Below are 19,792 nucleotides of genomic sequence, written 5' to 3'. Positions count from 1 at the left end.
CTTTATCAGTACCATGATGTTGTTGAGGTCATTTCATGTTGACACATTCTGTGATAACTGTTGGAGGAATTCAGGAGGAAAATCCATACTTCGAGTAATGCTTTCAAATTCTGTGTCTGTTATATTGATATCGAAGGAGTGTTTGAAACTGAAGTTTGAATATTCTCCACATGTACAACTGACGCGTTTAGAAAGACGCGTTTAAAAACTATGAAATCTTTTGCCATTATTCGTTGTAAGCGAAGCAAGCACCAAAGAAAGTCTGATGGCTTTAGCCGAACGTTCTGGCTGGTGATCTTTATATCGGCGGAAAGACTGCTTTTGAAGAAATTGTTCAGGAAGTTCCCCAAACAGCATCATATTTCCAAAATAAAGAATTGACAGCAAAAAGAACACTTGTTCGATTCTTCCTCTCTCTGCAAGTAACAAACGTCGCAAGTAAGGTCCGCGAAAGGACAAATCAAAAACTAAAGGAATGGTGTGGTACAAGGTGAAATGAAGTCTCCATATCATTGAGACCATCTCCTAAACTGAATTTTTGCACGAGTTTACATTGTTCGCAATTTATATTGTTCTTTGTTCGTTTCCTCGGGATTTTCGTGCTCGAAATGAACTTGCTAGCGGCATTGCAATGCTAGATTAGAGCGTGATAATTCTTTTCTCATGTACCTTGTCTTCTAACTTATTCTGGGTCTTTTTTAAAATCTTTGCCAGCAGATTTTTAAGTGGTGCATGATAGGTTAACAATTGTTCTTAGACAGTTCCGTTGTTGATGCTATAAAAGGCAGTTTTTTGTGTAGTTTTTTAGCTGACAAGTATTGTCAGTGGCTTCTGGTTGAATATCATTTTTTTCTTGGTTTCAGAATGGCGACGAGCTTCTCTCGCCTGCCCCCTCTACCGCCACTGCGAGATTTCATTCACATGTATCGTTTACGAGCGAAGAAAGTGCTTTCACAAAATTACCTCATGGACATGAATCTCACTAGAAAGGTATCCGGAATTTAAAATTGCCCATTAGATGACAGAAAGTCATTGACAAGGAGGATGACTACGTCATCAGCTGTAATTAAAATATTAGACAGTTACTTTGCTTTAAATTGGTTTGAAAAACGACATTGCTTTCAGTCACCTTTGATATTATAGATTGTGCGGTCAGCTGGAGTTCAGCCTGGAGATTGGGTATGTGAAGTGGGGCCTGGTCCAGGTGGGATTACTAGAGCTATCTTGGAATCTAGTTGTGATCGCCTAGATGTTGTTGAGATCGATAAACGATTTATTCCACCTTTAGAGGTAAGCTGTCTAAGGTCATAAGTTTACTCTATGCACATTATTCGTGAAGTTCTAGCATTAGTTCTGATTTTTTCTGCTGTTTTCCAGCATCTTGCAGAAGCTGCGGAGGATCGCCTGCATATTCATCACGGTGATGTGTTGAAGACAAATATCGGCGAATTTTGGAGTAAAGAGGTTGGGAATCGGTGTAGGGAGTGGAATGATAACCCTCCGCCCATGCATATTATTGGGAATTTGCCATTCAATATTGCATCTCCTCTAATAATCAAGTGAGTTCATTTTTAATAGTTACTCTTAATATTCGTTTTAGTTGCGTTCCTTTGCTTGCTTTCACAGGTCTTACGTTAAGCACACTAAAGTCCTACATAACTCTGCATGATTCCTCTCACTCTAAATAGTTGAGTACTAATGACAAGTATATCACTAGATGCTATTAGGTTGGAGTTCTTTCGTTTTTCTTTATTGAAAAAATATTTACATTTAACAACAATTATAACATGATTCTGTATGTTTCGACGCTACGACAACTGTTAAACCGTTTGCAAACCCGGGCCTACTGAAAAGTTGTGAGCCAATGAGGTCCTCGTTGTTGTCGAAGGTAACACCTCGCATTTGGTTGAAGCGAGCGGAAAAGGTGATAATCTGTTGGCGCAAGGTCGAAGTCGGTGGGTGCAAGGACTTAATGAGCTTGGAGGCGGCAATGTTGCGTGAGGCTGCGTTTGGGTGTGGTCAAGCGAGTTTTGGCAATCCGAGTGAAGATGGTTAATTGTCTTTGGTGCAGTATCTTGCAATTCCCGACTGATCACGGCCGTCTTCCTTAAAAGCCTTAGACATCGTGAAGTCAGAAGGTCGACCAGAGCGGAGAGAGTCGTCCAGGTCAAAATTGCCATTTTGAATTTGGCAAACAATTCGAGCAGTCCTCGCAGTTATAGCATCTTCCATACCGGCGCAAATATCCCGAGCAGCTTCGGTGGCTTACCTCGGCGAAGTAAAAGGTGTGAAAATGTTTTTTACGCCGGAATGTCCATTTCAGAGGCGAAATAAGGCAACATTTAGTTATCGAAAAGGTTACAACAGGTTTGTAGAGCAGAAAAACCTCTTTAAAATGGTATATTACGATTGGCCTTACGACAAAAGAATCGCTGTAAACAAACGATCGATTAAAACGGAAAGAACTTATTCCTCAACCTAATAATTTTGTCTCAATTCCCAGTTTCTCTCACTTGTGTTAGCAATTTCTTGGTGTTGAAGTCTCAAGAATAAGAAACATTTCGGATGTTCCAAAAAACAGCATTATTAGAATTTTCTAGAAGATACTTCCTCTTATTATTCGCCATTTATCAAGTACAGTTTAATTTTCGTTGTTTCAGACTGCTAAAAGATATGTCGTATCGCAGCAATGTATGGCGATTCGGGCGCGTACCACTAACGTTGACTTTTCAAATGGAAGTAGCGAAACGAATATGTAGTCCGATCGACGATGACGCTCGTTCAAGGCTTTCAATTATGGCCCAGTACCTAACTGAGCCGAAGTTACTATTTACAATTCCTGGTAGGTTTAATCATTCTATTTGAACCTAGTTAAACTGTAGCCTTTTAAAACTCTGCGTTCTCTACTTTTATTGCTTGTCGGTACTTTCCATATTTCAAATTATATGCTATATTTCTACTTTCATGTATTTTGTATGTTTGACAGGAACTTGCTTTGTTCCTCCACCGGAGGTTAATGTAGGAGTGGTTCGATTTCTTCCTCGAGCTCAGCCTCTGATTAATGTCCCTTTCGAGGTATTTTGAATCAGGTGTTCGATAATCGCCCATTTTTGACTGTTTCATTCAGGTTGTCGAGAAGCTTTGTCGGCAAGTCTTTCACTATCGACAAAAGTATATAATCAAGGGACTGAAAACACTGTATCCGAAGGAGGTTAGATTGTTTCTCAAATTCTTTTTGTTCATCCTGAACGAGCTCTTTGTGTTGAAACTCACTTATCTACGATTTGAAGAAGCCGTTTTTTGTGATTATGTTGTACCTAAGTGCTACCTTTTCTAAAACTTTCCGCGGAATTTTCCGTTTTTCATTCTTTTTCCTTCTAAATGAATAATTATTAAATTTGGAATCAATGTCCATCATATATAGCTTTATTAGATTTGGCCATACAGGATGTTCTATTTAGACTGTTTAGTTTTATTAGCTTACGAACTTTCTGTACTTTTATTTCATAGATTTTGTGAGCAGGCTTTTGTAGCTGTACATTTTGCGACTTGCATCAGAAGTAGAATTCTGGGTAATGTGTACGAATTCGTTTGTTGATATGAAAGGCTATTTTATAACTCTCAGATTTTTTTGCTGGTAGGATTACTATAGAAATGCTTTCGTTTCATCGTCACCAAGGCTATACTCTTGACCAACAAGGAACTCCATTTTGCCATGGGTCTTAAAGTATAGGACGGTGTAGCACGGTCAGTAAGAGGTTCTGTTGTGGCTTCAGCGCGATCGATCAGAGGTTCGATTCCGTCCTGGTGCCAACAAAGCCTTTAATCCCTCCGGGGAGTCGATAAATTGGTACCAGACTCATCTGGGAGGATAAAAACACTGACCCGAGATACATCGGTTATCCCCTCCCTCCCACCGCAAGTCGTAGTAATGCGTTTGTAAACCTCAAACGACTCTGAATTGAAGTATCGCAAACGGATTGATTAACGGAAGACACCTTATCTTTTATCTTTTAGGATTTTAATGTGGTTTCTAGTTCCTAGTTTTTTTTTTCAAGTATTGTGCCACTTTGTGTGCGAATCAAAATATTTTTTTAAAGTATCGGCAACCCCAAAACAATTGTTACATCGTTTTCAAATACTCCTGAAGTATAGTGCGTTAGTTTGAATAGCTTTATAGTTGGTTAGGAGGTTGCAACTGGTGTTTTCGTTGCTTGGTGATTTGAAACGGAGTTCTCAAAGTCATTCTTGGACAATTTTTGTCTTTTGTTTTTGTTTCTAGTTAGCTGGCTAACCTGTCAAGGTGCCATACGGAAGGGTAACAATGTTAGTTGTGTTGGGTTCTGCCGAAGGCGATGCCGAAATGTTAATCATAGTAAAAAAAATGATAACAGTCTTGACTCTTGCTTCACATTTATTAGGCTGGTGCAAAAATAATGCACGTTTTTCGTTGCCTTATTTTCATGAGAAATTTTTTTTTCCTGTCACACCCATCTTTAATATTAAAGGCCGTAATAGCGTTTTGTAGCGCATTTCGTTGGTGTTATTAGAGCTGAAGTGATTTTCAACGAGAATCAGTAATTAGTCAGTACCAAGACTTAGAAGATAATATGTCCAGGCTACATTTCCACCAAATCTTCTTCTACGAGTTCAGGCTGGGCAGGTCTGCTGCGGAGACAGCTCAGGATATCAACGCTATTTGGGCTGAGGAAAGCACCACCGAATCCACGGTAAGGCGTTGGTTCTAAAGGTTTCGTTGCGGCAATATCAGTCTCGAAGATAAGGAAGGCCGCGGCCGCCTTTCTGAAATTGACGACCACCTGCTGAGGGTAATCATCGAAGATGATTCGCTTAAAATAACACGAGAGTATCCCAAGAACTAGGCGTTAACCATTTAACAGTTTAACGTTCAACGCTTCTGTTACGCAATAACAACGGTCCCTGTCTCGATCTTATTGTTGGGTGCGATGAGAAATGGATCTTTTACGGCAACAGGAAGCGTTCTGCTCAATTTATGCACAAGGATGAAGCTCCCAGGCGCTTCCAGAAGCCGAGAATGCACCCGAAGAAGAGCATGGTGACTATGTGGTGGTGTGCTGCAGGTGTAATCCACTACGGCTTCATGAAACATGGCGACACCATCACCGAGGAGAAGAAGAGAAGTACTGCAAAAAAACTGGACGAACATTTGCACCGGAACATTCAACTTTTTCGCTCCTCGTTAGTGAACAGAAAGGGCGCGATTCTCCTACAGCACAATGCCTGGCCACACATTTCAAAGGGGACGCTACTGAAGTTGAACGAGTTAGGATACAAGACTCTGCCTCACCTCCATATCCCTATAGATTTTACAAAACCAAGGTGATGCCGAAAACGACTTCCGGAAGTTCGTGGACTCCAAAGCTCGGACTTTTATGCAGTGGGAACAACCAAACTTGTGCCTTGTTGACAAAGATACGGGGACTGTTATTGTTCTCATTTCTATTGATAAAGTAGATTTTGAGGCGAGTTATAGCGTTTCGAATTTTCGTTCCTTGTTATTTTCATTTTTGCGCCAACCTAATGTAATCGACAGTGTTAGTTATACTCATCCATCCCATGTATCACTTAGCTGAATTGTAGAAGTATACAAGAACTCGATATAAGTCATCACTACGACTCCTAATGCCTTACTAATCGTGAAAAATAGGATGTGATAGTTGTTAGTTGAGTGTTCGCACAAACAAAAGTTGTTTTATTTTTCGTATTGGCTAGAATACGTTTGATAAAAACGTCACGAAAAGCTCTATTACAGATAGCTGACGAAATGGCTCATCAGCTGCTGAAAGCTTGCCGAGTGAATCCAAAAGCTTCTTCAGTTCAACTTGGTGTCGAAGAATTTGCTGATTTAGCTAGTGGATACGAAAAGCAATGTCAAGAGTGAGTCAGACATCCTTAGTAGCTAAATTTCGATCGTTGCCATAGCTCCTTTCATTCTGAATAGATGGTTAACCTCTCATTTTTTCTTGCTGCTTTCGCTGACTCTTAATCTTCCTTCTTCTGCTTCAACGTCCTCGGTTTGAAACCTAACATACTTCGTTTCAGAATGCCTGGTCTCTTCCCATACGACTACATAAAGCCTAAACGAACTGTGGAAATACTAGCTAAAACAGCGAACGCTTTACCGCCAACAAATCCATTCCTGGTGGAGAAAATGCCTGGTGAGGGTATACGGTTAACAGAAGCGGGTAAGTTTTTGAATTGACACTGTTAATATGGTCTCATAATTGGTACACGGAATATTGTTCTTATCGAATTTCATTTTTTTTTCTCACAACAGACTTAATAAAGCTATAGCTTAGTCAAAATTTTGCAATATACGCGTGAAGTACCGCCGCGTGTTTATGTGTGATGAATAGGCTGTAAGCTTGCGTTTTTGCTTTTTTTTTTTTGCTCATGTTATTTTACATCGAAATTTTGTGACCGAGCTGTAGCTGTGTTATTAATGTAATCTGAATTCTTACCTGTTATTTGACAAGTTTCATTATTTTTTCAGATTGTTAGATGTTATTGTTAATTCTCTGCATGTTGGTATACGTTTACGAATATTGTGCATTGTTTATCTTTAAGTCATTGTTTATCTTTAAAACTCTGTGATACATGAAGTCAATTTTGATGTTAAATATAATTGCGAATTATTTACGGGAAGATTTTGTGTCTTGATTTTCTTGTTCGGATCGGAGGTTTTTGTGCAGGAAGTTGCCATTATGTCAGTCCAGTTAGTTGTTAGTCAGCAATAGTGGATCAAGTAACCGACATTTGTTAGTGATTGAGAGAGACGTTAGCTAGATGGAATGCTGATCTATTTCGTCGATTATGTCGTTTCACGGACAGCGATATATGTTGTTTCGTTTATGAACAGATTGGTGCTAAGGAGATGCCACTGAGTGGGACTCGGTGTTCTGGACGTTGAGCTATCTTGCTAGTTCTAGTTGCAGATGTAAAACAGAAATATAATACAGTGGCATATTGTAAAATTTAGATCAGAAGACAATTTTGGTAGAACAAATTTGTGAAAGAATTTGAATATTATTCATTCATTAAAATTGTCACCGTGAATGAAATCACGCAGAGATAACGGATTCCAAGCGGAACACCACACGTTTTGGTAAGCTTTCGGGTACATAATTTGCTCCGCTCTTCTCCTATATACACTTATCTTCCAAGAAGCTTTTCGTGTGACTTGTGGCTCGATTTTCAAACTGTTTTAGGAAGTGTTCGAATTCTTTTCTTAAACGAAAACTGCTTTCGAATTGACGTTTTACGATATCTGAGTTTTCGTAGTCTGAATGCTTGCGCCTTCCCATTTAAGGAGGCATTTCAGAAGTTCGTGCGATTTCGATTTTGTTTTTCGAAAACCGTTCACCAATTTAATTCATATGCTACGCTCTCAGCGTGGGAAATAACACACAGGGGTAGTCGCTCGACGACAATTTAAAAGACGGCTCGACAATTTAAAAAATTGTAGAAATCGCACTGGTTCCTTTTAACTACTTTCGTGCCTATAGATTTTCCATGAAATTGTTGCGTGGGGTACAGTAAATTACTTTCATTGCTGTTGTCCATTATTTGTGAAATCCTTTGCATTGTAGACCTTCCTAGCACTCCTACCTAGTCAGATTGGTCGGGATGGCTTGTTTCCAACGTGGAGGGGCCGTAAGCGTTTGATTTCCCCCAAAGTTCCGCACGTAAATATTTGGGAATTCAAATTAACTTTGTTAGTGTCTTCTTCATATGATCCACAAAAAAGGTTACGACAACTCGGATACCTTAAAATGTCAGATCATGTGACTACAATAAATATCAATACCAATCTTGGCCACAGTTCAAGCAAATCAATAAAAAGGCTACATATCAGTATAGTTAAAGCAACATCTATAGAACTATTCAACCTTCGAATTTCAGAAAGTTAAGTTTGAATACGGTAAATACGAAGGAGCGCGCTTTCTATGCTCTAATTTCTATTTTCGTATTTTCTACCTTAGCTAAATTGAGTATCGGGCCCACTGTAAATATTGTGTACTGCTGTTGTGTACTAGCGGTTTAGTGGTTATAATAAACTTAATTCACACACTACTCTACTATGTTGATATCCAGCGCAAGCTACCTGTATTGATTACATTTCTCTTTTTATAAAAGTTGTATTTTAGTGGTCATCGCCAAACATATTTGATGACTTTGTAAATAATTGAGTTCCAATTCCCGGTTTACTGTTTTACCATTTTTGATAGTATAAGTGATAAAAGAAAACAGTAGGGTTGATTTTGCATTATACAGAGATCGTACCATAAGAAGCAAAAGGTCTGTCATCCGCAGGATTCGAACCTGCGCCCTCCGAAGAGGACTGCGACCTGAACGCAGCGCCTTAGACCACTCGGCCAGAATGACGTGCTCTTCCTGGTCTCGTATTCCTCCTACCAAAGAGATATGTACAACTAATGAGCTATTAGCGTTGAAGTTTGTTTGATTAGAACATGATGTTGAGTGTTGAAATTGAAGAATGAAGAATTGAAAAAAATGAACGTTGAAAGAATACTCAATTAAGGCTTTCATATGCTCGTGGTGGGCACAAGTAGTTGAGATTATACCAACATTTTAATCACAGACACAATTTGAGAGACTTTAATGAAACAGCAGAAAATGGTTCTATCTTCGATGATGGGTTAATGCTACTTGCAGATAAGGAGTCTGACTCGAGAAGTAATGAGAGATTTTCAGTGTCAGCCAGTGAGAGCGAACAGACGAATGGTTAAGCGACGCAGAAACTCAAGATGATTGGGAATTTTCTCAACAATTCGGTCCACATGATCAGTCACGTAGCTGCCACAAAACAATCGATTTTTGCAAGCTATATTTGGAGAAGGAAATGTTGTCAGAAATTGTCGAGGAAACGAGTAAGCTGAGCAAGGAAAAGGATCCTAAATTTAATGACACATATGCCGCTGACATCAAAAATGTTATTGGCTTATTTGTCGTGAGTAAAAAAAACCAATTTTTCTTTGGATTTTTCTAAAGAATGCGCAAAAAAGGAGATTTACAATTAGCGCTTGGATTTGCTTGTTTTCAAAAGATAGGGATCTTTCTCCATGCCCATATTGTGTGTGATATTGTTTGAAGATAATAAACCAATCAAGTACAAAAAGCTTTTAAAAAAATTGGGAAGTCACGGAAAATAACCGTTGGAAACCGCGCAGCTCACCGTTGAGCCGCGCTGTCATCAAAGGATTAAGCAACCTTTTGCATAGAAAAAGATGGAGTAGCAGCTATAGACTACGTAACAAGGAACTAACTGATTAATTTATACAACTACAGACTATAGCTTATATGGGTACTCCCACGTGATGTCACCTAATGCTGTCTGAACTATTCCAAAATCAGAAAGGACGCTAGCGACAAAATAAAGTAACAACAGCGGAACCGGGCACTTGTGGTATAGCATGTAATAGATAACAACGTGACATAATTTGCATATAAGACAAATATTATATAGAAAAGGAATGCGCCTTCTATTGACAGTTTCATATGACAGTCGATGTATTTCCCTGTTGTGAACAACCGTCCTTGATTTTGTGAAAATGAACCTATTATCGCTGTAGGTATAATACTCTAACTGCTCAATAACAACAACATATTTCTGGCACAGCCTATTGAATAATAACTTAGTGTGTGGCTCTTTCGATTACCGGTCATCTCTTTCCTCGCTCCTTTCACTGGGAAAAATGGTACGTTCCTGCAGATAGAGTTATTTTCTACCCTACTTGCTTGTACGATTTTTGAATACGTCTTTTTCTAATTTTTGGAAACGTGAACGATCATATATGCCCTATTCTGGATCGCTTGTGATTTAGGTAGTTTTCCCGGAATTGGGGAATAGAGACTTTCCTCAGAGTATCATGATTTCTAAAGCTAGGATATGTATGCGGATAAATAGGGATAGCAGCTTAGTTTTGAGTATGGAAAATCACGCGCGATTCTCCCCACACCTCAACATAAATGCGTGTATAATAGTTCTCGTGGGTTTATAATAGTTGATATAATAGTTCTCACCATTCCGGACCGGTTACGACAAACCCCTGACTTACTCGTTTCAAATGGCAGACGGAGGTTAGAGCCTAACGCGCCATTCCCCATCTTCGCGAGATGTGAATGCAATGCATCTGAGCCCATCCTGTTCGATCTTCAGCCAGAGCTCGCATAGAATCTATCCAACCTTTGCCATATTCTATAATATGGGATACTTTACGTTTCGCTTAAGTGGTAATTGTCCTCGGATTTTCTTATACCATTTCCGTCCGAAACTTTCTTTTAGAACCAGAGAATCTTTTCTAGTTTGAATCGTTTCTCTCCATGCAGTCAAGCGCCTTCGTCACCGTCGACGGTACTGCCCAAGTCTCCGGCACGTACATCATGATGGATATTGCGGATGTGTAAACTCATAGCTTGACTGCAGTGGCGATACTAACTTCTTTTTAATAAACGCTACTATCGAACCACACTTTGTTTTATTGGGTATAAAATCCCATCTTTCGTGAACCACGCACAGGCTGTATGCTGAAAAACGATGGCAGTTACGAGAGAGATATACAGTATAGATACGCCGAAGCCAGTTCGGCATCTAACTTATTGACAAAGTGCCTGTGGTCGACACATATCACCAACGAAGTCAAGCTACGAGTTTACACATCCGCAGTTCGGTCTATTATGATGGGAGACTTGAGGAGCACCGTCGACGGTAATGGAGGAGCTTGAAGAGGAAGCTGTTCAGACGACTGTTGGGCTACTTTTGGCAGATGGTGTGTCATAACGAAGAACTTTACTCGGAAGTGGACATGGTGTACCTGCGGATGATACCTGGAGAACATCAACATCTTGGTCGGCCTCCTGAAATAGTCACAGATCACCGTCTTCGTTTCTTCAGTAACGTTATGAGAAGATCGTCTGATCATCTTGTGCGACGTGGTCTAGTGGAATATCGAAGACCGGCTGAAATATCTACAAAGCGAGGATGTGGATAAGCCGCATTAGGTTATAACATTCTCACGTTGTTCAATTCAAAAAGTTAGTCAACAACCCTAATAACAGAAGTCGTTCACAAGTTCGATTAGCTGTCCGTCCACATTGACTTAATTTGAAGGACGAAGAGACCCACATTTGCCTGCATTTGTGAGGGTGAGGTCGCTGTTCATAAGCCACACCTTATTTTGATAAAGGGTTCACAACATGTTGCAACTTCGCTTGCTCTAAGCGAATATTGCCACATCATCGGTTTACTCGAGATCAACCAAATGACGTGCCGATGATGCTATAACAACGTGAGTGGGGCACTATTCAGTTCTTTTTCGCTAACAACTTAATTTTCGCACGATGTCATCAACAGCAAAGTTGAACAGAAATGGTTTTGCTACAGCCCCTTGTCGCACTCCACTTTCTTCTTAGAACAGTGAAGAACATCCGGCTGGTTTTCGTACGGCCGCAATTCATCTATTCATGTCATCAATTAAGCGTACAAACTCGTTAGGGATCAAAATTGTAAAAACAAACTTATAGGTGACGCATAGCGGGTAGGTTATGCGATTAGTTGTCCATGTCACGTGGAACCCTTTTCTCATCCAACAACACGGTCTTGCTGGTCTCCCACTGATTGGAAACATTGCATTCGGAAAAGTGATGTGTAAAGATCTTTGCCACTGTGTAGGTGAGAACTTTCCGAAGATTGTGCTCTGATGGAATTAGGTGTTATACGATACCCTACCAATATGATAGTATGACGGGAGAACCTCTGGAATGATATTGGATTTTTCCCTCAGGGGTGAGAAGGCAAGTGGACAGTCGAAAAGATAGGTTTAAAAGTCGTGCGCGATTTCCCCTATTAAGATACAAAGGTTGTTCCATCGTTGTTTTGGCAAAAGTGTATTGATTCTAATAGTTTTTACTTCGGATAATAAAGTTTTGTTAAAGCTGAGATATGGTCCTTTTAAGGGCGGGTGTAGAGCAGCGGTTAGAGGTTCCACTTCCTGCACGATCGATCGGAGGTTCGAATCCGCCCCAGTGCTCATCAAGCTTTTCATCCCACCGGGGTTGATAACTTGGTATCAGACTTGTCTGGGAGGACACTGACTTGACACATCGGCTAGCCACCGCAAGCCATTGTAAAGGCCAGTTACACGTTCGTAAGTCCCAAACGATTCTGAATTGAAGTGAACGTGGCGCATCCCAAGCGGATTGATTAACGCCAGACACTTTATCTCTTTATGCTCCTTTTAAATTGAGGGTTATAAACCGTAAAAACGTTCTTGACAGCCTAATAATCTTGAAATCAATGGACAGGTTACCGGACTCAAGTTCCATGAGTTTTGGGAGAACGATGCGTTCTCTTTGTGATGTGAGAACGAGGTTGTTTGTTGGATGCGACTCCAAACCGCCTCGCTGGCAATTTCCGGTCACTTGATTGCAGCCTCTTGGCCGGCGGGATACAAGAATATTGTGAGTCAATCCTTGCACAATCGAAACAGAGAGTGCATCCCAAAGATCTACTTGCGTCTTTTGAACAGGAACAAGGTCGCTTTTAATCCGCCCCACGGCCCCAGATAGCGGAGAGGGGGCTATCAGCCTTACGACTATCTGGTTTTCTTTCCTCTAGTGAGGGAACTCAGTGGATCTGCACTCCTAATCCCACTAAGTGATCCCAGCACCGTCAATTTCGTCTTTCTGCCTTTATAAACTAAGCTTCAAGCGTGGTCTAGGGAAATACGGAATGGTTTGAGACCGCCGTCTTTCAATCAACGTACTATGTTCATTTCTTTGAATGCTTTTTTTTTGGATTATCTCTCTGCACTTTCTAGATCGGTGCAATGGCTGGTTTCGCAAGCGAACCTCTTGCGATGGTTGGTGGCGCAAACTCACCTATTGCAATGGCTGGTGGCGCAAACACTCCCATTGCAATGGCTGGTGGCGCAAACGCACCTATTGCAATGGCTGGTGGTGCAAACACACCTACTGCAATGGCTAGTGGCGCAAACACACCTACTCGTGGTTCAAGCCCACATCCTATCGTTACCCTGCAGCCTGGGATGTCACCACAACAGACGGGGCCGGGACCAGTAGTTGCTGCGCTAATGCAAGACGATTATGGCGCACAACCTTTACAGGGAATTGGTAAGAAGTTATGGAAGCATTTCTCGTTTTTGATTTCTCCCAATACTAGTTCAGTTCCTGTATGGATGCCTGTACTTGATCCAATACCGGGTGTTCCAACTGGTCTCGAATATCTTGCAATGGTTGACACGATAATGATATTTCAAGTAAGCGTTTGTTGCTTGTAGTTGAATTAAAGGCAGCATTCCACGAATCGGGGGTGGTACGGATTTCAAGTGGAGTATCCGTATACGGGATCGTAGATTACGGAGACCGGGTGGTTCCGCTCATCTCTCCCTGAATCACTGCAAGCAGCCGGCCCCTGAATGCTGTTTTGTATGATGCCTTCTATTGCAACGCGCCACCCCTGCAGGCGTAGCGTCCCCCACTGCCTGTCGGAGCAGTCCGAATTGATTTTCGACGAATCGAAGGGCGAGGGCGGCGCAAGGGGTGGAGCATTGGAATAGAAGGCGTCGTATAAAACAGCATTCTGGAGGCGGCCGTTTGCAGTGATGTAGGGAGAGATGAGCGGAAATACCCCCGTCTCCATAATCTACGACTCCTTATACGGATACTCCACCTGAAATCCGCACTACCTCAGATCCGTGGTATGCTGTCTTTAAAATCACCTTGTCTCCGTTCCTTTTGTTGTTGAGTATCTGCGGTGTCTTGCGGCAGCTTGCTCAGTTCCAACGCTGCTGTTGTACTGCTAAATAAGCATCCAGCAACTAAAATGTCCAAAACAAACTACAAAGGAACATCATTCGGAGATAAGGTGATTTTTACTCACTTTTCATTACTGTACACAATTGGCTCGGTACCGATTTGATCTTTTGCACACGATCATCGTCAATTTTATTGATCAACTTTCTCCGAGCTGTTCATGAAGCGTTGCGGTTTTTCTCTACTTGTTATTCAGTTTTCGTTTTTGTATTCTCCTGATCAAATTGACCAGTGCAATTTTTACTTTAACGTAACAATAACTCCTATGCACACATGCAAACAAATTTTTCAAACTATCATTAACTGACGTTGCTCTTGCAAATGTGAACATGATTTATATACCTTTAAAAGTCTTCATCTGCTATGAAGACAACGTAGAAAAAACTTCTTCCATGAATCAGGAATGCTATGAGTATGTAATTTCAAATTTCTTCATACTCTTCAGTGGATATGGTCAACTCTTAGCAGAATCCCACAACTCGTGTACAGAAATTGTGGATCTTCGTTCTCAGTTTCGCCAGACCAAATATATACAATTTCCAAGCTGCCGGCTGAGGTGTTTGAGAAAGGGAAAGAAGTCTTTGTCACAGCCACTAATAATTTTGGGCTCATTACGCTACTTCCTACTTTCATAGAAGTCATGTACAAAATGTACTGAAGAAAACAAAATGTATTGTCCTGGCTGAGCAGGTTTCCTTCGAAAAGAATGTGGATGCATCCGCGTTGATTAAAGGCATCATCCCACGAATCTGAGGTGGTACGGACTTCAGGTGGAGTATTCGTATACGGAATCTTATATTATGAAGAGAAGAGTGATTCCGTCCATTTGTTCCTAATTGCCATAAACAACGGCCCGAAAGATGCGGCGAGTGGGCTGGCGCGCTCCAATCGAACCCGTTGTAGAAAGTAGCGCGCCGGAACGCTCGAAGCCGTATCTTTCTGGCCGTTTTCACGGCAATTAGGAAGAAATGAACGGAATCACCATCTACAACCCCGTACTGGAACCACCACCTGAAATCCGTACCATCCCAGATTCGTGGTATGCTGCCTTTAAATAAGCACGCATTGAGGTTTAGTCCGCATGTAAAAACATGGAAAAGCAAGAAAAGCGAAACATACTTTGTCCTTATGTTATGTTTTGGAATGTTCGAGATTATATTTGTGGATTTTAGGAGAAAAGCTGAGTATCATTTATCATCTACCATCTGAACGTGATTTCAGCAAATGGAGCCTCTGGAATTTATGACCGGTTACGAGATAAGCAACAAATATCGAGTGACGAATGCAGCAAGAGAACAGGCTTGCAGCTTTGATTTGATTTTTGAGAAAATTACGACAAAAATATGTGCACAATTGTGAATAATACTACTGTAGTAATAGCCTGTGAGTGAACTGTATGTGTGGATCTGAAATGTGTCAGCGGCACCCATTCTGATCACCAAGATAACATTCTTCAGTTTTGAATCAATCTCCTAAGAGCATCATCCACGAATCTGGGGTGGTGCTGGTTTCAGGTGGGGAACGTTCCGGGGCGCTATTTTCTGCAGCGAGTTCGATTGGAGCGCAACAGCCTTGTGCACATGCCGCATCTTCCGGGCCATTTTTTTACGGGAATTAGGAAGAAATGGACGAAATCACCCTCTTCCCATTAATCTACGACCCCGTACAGGCATTGCACACCTGAAATCCGTACCACCCCGGATTCGTGGGGTGATTCCTTTAACAGATCAATCGAGTCCATGTATCGATGCATCTACTGATGCATAAGCTTTTCAATAAGCTCCACTATCACTTTCCCCGAATAGGATTCGTAATGAACTTTTATGACAACTCAGAAATAAAAGCCTCCTCGTCTCCTTGGTTACGTGGATCATTCAACTGCACGTTTCCCCGATCCATTTAGTGTATTTCTTTTCTACTACTATTCTTTAGAGTTTCATTGTCCTCGATTTTCTGAAGAACTGATCAATGTTTTGTTGTGCACTATGCACAAGTTTCGTTACATTTGCACTTTATGAATTCTTTCATCAATTTTTTGCCTCTGTTTTTCATTATCTGTCTCCTAGATATGGTTCCACCTTCTCTTTTCAACTTCAACACAAACAGTTGGTGAATTCACCTCTGAAAACAAAGGGTTGATTTGACAAATTCGAGATGACATTGATAAACTTGAAGGGAATTTAAAAAAGATGGACTTTAATGTGATGTCAAATTAGCCAAATCATGCATATTTTGGCAAAAACTCAAAAAAGAATTTACTTGCACTCGAGTAGAGAGCTTAAAAACAGTGTTTACGAAAACTCTCGTTTCTGGATCCTTCCCGCCAGTAAGGGTGATTGAAGTTTGGTATGAACTGTTGTGTAAGGTGATGCGTCGAGTGATTTCGACTTCTTGTATTCATAGATTTGTGCTACTGATGCCTCTCATTTCCGCTGCGACACTTGGAAACTAAATTCCATACCTCCTCTACTAGCAAAGTGACCTAAAGAACGGAAATTTCCTCGTTGGTGGATTTAAAGGCACGAATCTGAGGTAGTAGGGATTTTAGGCGAAGTATTCGTATACGGGATAGTAGATTATGGACAGGGGATGATTCCGTTCATTTCTTCCTAATTACCGTAAAAAAAGGCCCGGAAGATGCGGCGCGTGCACAACGCTGGCGCGCTCCAATTCAACTCGTTGTAGAAAATGGCGCGCCGGAACCCTCAAAGCCGTATTTTTCGGGCCGTTTTTTTGGCAATTAGGAAGAAATGGACGGAATCACCTTTCTCTCCATAATCTACGATCCCGTATACGAATACTCCACCGGAAATCCGTACCACCTCAGATTTGTGGGGTGATGCCTTCAAGACGATCATCAGTGGCGACTCAGAAGTGGGTCATGTACGCAAGTGCGCAACGCAGGAGCTGAAGACCTACGTCGCACACAGGGACAACAGACGGAAATCGCTTTCTGTTACTGTAACACTACGCACTTGTGTGGAATTATAGCTGAGTATCAATTCACTGGCATGCTTATAATTCCTGTTCCGCTCCTCCAACTACTGGCTCTTCGGTCAGCGCTTTCTTGGTCGAAACAGGTTCAACACTAAGGCTGAGGTCCAGAAGATACTCGGCGACTTCTGCAAGTCTTGATCGCAATGGGTCCCCAACAAGGCATTTTTGTACATTTTATTTCTTCGTCGTTAATCTTTATAGTCGAAAATCCTGATCCTCCTTTTTTGCTATCTGCGATAAATTTTGCGTTTTTCCAACATCGTTTTTTTCCTTGCTTAGTTCTCGTTGAATTTCATGTACTGAAATCGATGCCCTTCTCTCCCCATAAATGTAGTTTCGCCGTCTTGAAACGCTTTTAATGGTCAAAATAAACCTTTTTAAATAAATAAATTCTAAATGGGATATTTTTTTTAAACTTAGATCTACTTCGCTGTTGAGGAGTCAGCATTCTTTCACAGAAAATGGTACGGGAATGCAAGACCCTTCACAATGCATGTTATTGACAATGCTTACAGGGTGAATTTTATGTATAAGGATATTTTTTGATTTATCGCTTGGTGTATTAGTGAAAAATCTGCGCAGAGTCATTCAAGGATTTCAGGATGTAATGATTGCACAGTCCCCGAAGAGAATCCCTGTTGGAGGTATGGTGTTTTTGGTAGAAAATAATGATTTACAAAAAAAAATGTGCACAACAGTTCGGTAGTTAAACTCAACACAGTAGAGTTCTGGACTGTTCGCCAGCAAACGAATGCTTCCGAGTGCGAAAAATAGTTGATTTCGAGCAGAAGCGCTGAGCTGGGCGAATGTTTTGTACGCTTTAAAGGCATCACCCCACAAATCTGAGGTGGTACGGATTTCAGGTGGAGTATTCGTATACGGGATCGTAGATTATGGTGAGGGGTGTGGTTCCGTCCATTTCTTCCTAATTTCCGTAAAAAAAATGGCCCGAAAGATACGGTTTCGAGCGTTCCGGCGCGCTACTTTCTACAAGGAGTTCGATTGGAGCGCGCCAGCCTTGTGCACGTGCCGTATCTTCCGGGCCGTTCTTTTACGGCAATTAGAAAGAGATGGACGGAATCACCCCTTCTCCATAATCTACCATGTCGTACTACTCCACCTGAAATCCGTACCACCTCAGATTCGTGGGCTGATGCCTTTAAGCGTGCATACGCAACTTGGCTCAACGCAGTTCCTTGGGAAAATGTAATTTGTGGGGGAGGGGGGCGTAGCACTCAGTGGAGCCCTTATTTCCAAACGCTCTAACTTATTTATTTTATCTTAGTAAGTTTAGCTTACATGTCATAGATCTTCTAAAACTAATGACTTAGGTCTTAGGGCTCCGATTGATTTCATTATTTACTTGAAAGAATAAGGGCGCCATCGAGTGCCCTTCCTCACAGACTACAATTTACCCTTATTTCTGGATACTAAGTCTAGAAAAAAGAAAATGCAGGGATTGTCACATCGAAGTTGGCTTGACTTTTATTTCTCACCTCATTTTGTCGTCACCTCTGACAGGCCAACTTCAGTCACGTTTATCGTGAATTTGAAGGCTCGTGCTCCACTTGCATATTTGCCCCGTAGAGTCATAAACAGTCTGCATTTTTTTCTGTATAAATGAATTCTTCAGGTTATCTTGGATGTTCCAGTGCAAAATGCTTTATAGAGGCACCGCCAACATCCCCGGTAGTGGATAAATAAGTAAATAATGTGTCTCTCCTGGTACTATACTACGCGATACAGATCGCAGCAGTTCAACAACGACAAGGACATTGCTCACCTAATTTCGCAGTGATGGATGAGTCCGGAAATCCAGTTTTGAAGATTAAAGCACCTTTTTCACCTACGAAAACGGAAACAGAGTTCTCGGTGGGTGTCAATCAATCAATCTGGTAATTATGTTAAGCCCTTAACTTTCATAAGATAGGCTTAATTATTTTTAATACAATTAAATTAAATCGGTATTAAACTTAGAAAATATTCTTGTAATGTTAATGGTAATAGTACTAATCCAGTACAGTACAATAGTAATGATCTTATAAAAATAATTTTTCATAGTCATGAATTCCCAACATTTAAAAGAAGAGGTGTATCGGCCAACATACTACTCGCTATCGTCTCTCGCAAGGCGGCGGCTATTGTTTTTGTTTCTTGGCACCACCCTGTATTTTTGCCCCGTTCTTGACGGGACCACCTGTGGTTTTATTTTAGTTTTACTTCGCAGACGTGATTTTGCATTTCGTTTTAGTCTCGTCCCTTATCTTATTTTGAATTATTTTAAATCAATCCCTATTGTCGTTCTTAAGGTCCTTAGCATGGATAACACTGTTATTGGCAGTATAAACAGACATTGGGGTGGTCTTATGCGTGAAATGATGACGGATGCGGATATTTTTAGCGCTACGTGTAGGAATTATTTATTATATTAGAAGAAATTTTAGTTTTTTGTAATCGAATAGAAATTAAACGCAATTAATTTTAGTTCCTCTTGATCTTGATGTACGAGCAAAGGCTGCCTTACTTGGAGCGACGTTTTTGATCGTATGTTGATTTTTTTTTCAATTGAAGCTAAGATGCGTTAGAAATGCCCAGGCGAACTAACTCAACTTACTCATACTTTGCCTACCTTGCGCACTCCATACAAAATTTTGATCGTTTCCAAATAAATTTGAAGAAAAAAAACTCTGAGCATTCATCTCCGGTTTCTTTATCACAGCCTTTCCTTTCCCCACTCTCGATCTGTTAGTTTATTTTTCTGAGTTCAAAATTTCATTGATATTTTGTCAGGAAAAGCGACGTACTTTTAGCATTTTTCTGAATTTTTGCGTTTAAGGATTTCATGTTGTTCGAAGAGCACCAAATGATAAAAGAAAAACGGGCAAAACCTCGTGATTGA

General features: G+C 40.9%; 2 protein-coding genes across 5 annotated transcripts in view; both read left to right on the top strand.

The window, feature by feature from the left end:
- Nucleotides 1-19,792, top strand: part of RB195_007463 (uncharacterized protein) — a gene marked incomplete at both ends in the record, with an annotated part of 27,847 nt that extends 8,055 nt beyond the window's left edge. Inside the window, 19 exons of one of the 4 annotated variants that reach the window (XM_064181105.1) lie at nucleotides 865-990; nucleotides 1,144-1,290; nucleotides 1,378-1,559; nucleotides 2,661-2,842; nucleotides 2,987-3,075; nucleotides 3,128-3,211; nucleotides 5,795-5,919; nucleotides 6,085-6,227; nucleotides 9,703-9,761; nucleotides 12,882-13,194; nucleotides 13,249-13,340; nucleotides 15,118-15,195; nucleotides 17,314-17,409; nucleotides 17,495-17,537; nucleotides 18,527-18,582; nucleotides 18,640-18,765; nucleotides 19,203-19,302; nucleotides 19,379-19,437; nucleotides 19,730-19,792. In XM_064181105.1, coding sequence (XP_064037916.1) covers nucleotides 865-990; nucleotides 1,144-1,290; nucleotides 1,378-1,559; nucleotides 2,661-2,842; nucleotides 2,987-3,075; nucleotides 3,128-3,211; nucleotides 5,795-5,919; nucleotides 6,085-6,227; nucleotides 9,703-9,761; nucleotides 12,882-13,194; nucleotides 13,249-13,340; nucleotides 15,118-15,195; nucleotides 17,314-17,409; nucleotides 17,495-17,537; nucleotides 18,527-18,582; nucleotides 18,640-18,765; nucleotides 19,203-19,302; nucleotides 19,379-19,437; nucleotides 19,730-19,792 — 2,163 coding nt within the window. Of the gene's footprint in view, nucleotides 1-863; nucleotides 991-1,143; nucleotides 1,291-1,377; nucleotides 1,560-2,660; nucleotides 2,843-2,986; nucleotides 3,076-3,127; nucleotides 3,212-3,533; nucleotides 3,638-4,654; nucleotides 4,731-5,794; nucleotides 5,920-6,084; nucleotides 6,245-9,702; nucleotides 9,762-12,444; nucleotides 12,523-12,881; nucleotides 13,195-13,248; nucleotides 13,341-15,117; nucleotides 15,196-17,313; nucleotides 17,410-17,494; nucleotides 17,600-18,526; nucleotides 18,583-18,639; nucleotides 18,766-19,202; nucleotides 19,303-19,378; nucleotides 19,438-19,729 lie in introns of those variants that run through there. The other 3 variants (XM_064181106.1, XM_064181102.1, XM_064181103.1) reach the window with 3 other exon arrangements.
- On the top strand, nucleotides 10,830-11,054 carry RB195_007464 (uncharacterized protein; the record flags this gene model as incomplete). Its single annotated transcript, XM_064181108.1, has 1 exon — nucleotides 10,830-11,054. One exon carries the CDS (start codon nucleotides 10,830-10,832, stop codon nucleotides 11,052-11,054), a length of 225 nt encoding a protein of 74 aa, XP_064037919.1.

This window comes from Necator americanus, chromosome I, assembly GCF_031761385.1.
Source record: "Necator americanus strain Aroian chromosome I, whole genome shotgun sequence".
NCBI lineage: Eukaryota > Metazoa > Nematoda > Chromadorea > Rhabditida > Ancylostomatidae > Necator > Necator americanus.
The sequence above is the reverse complement of the archived record's forward strand: the minus strand, read 5'-3'. Positions and strand labels throughout refer to the sequence as shown.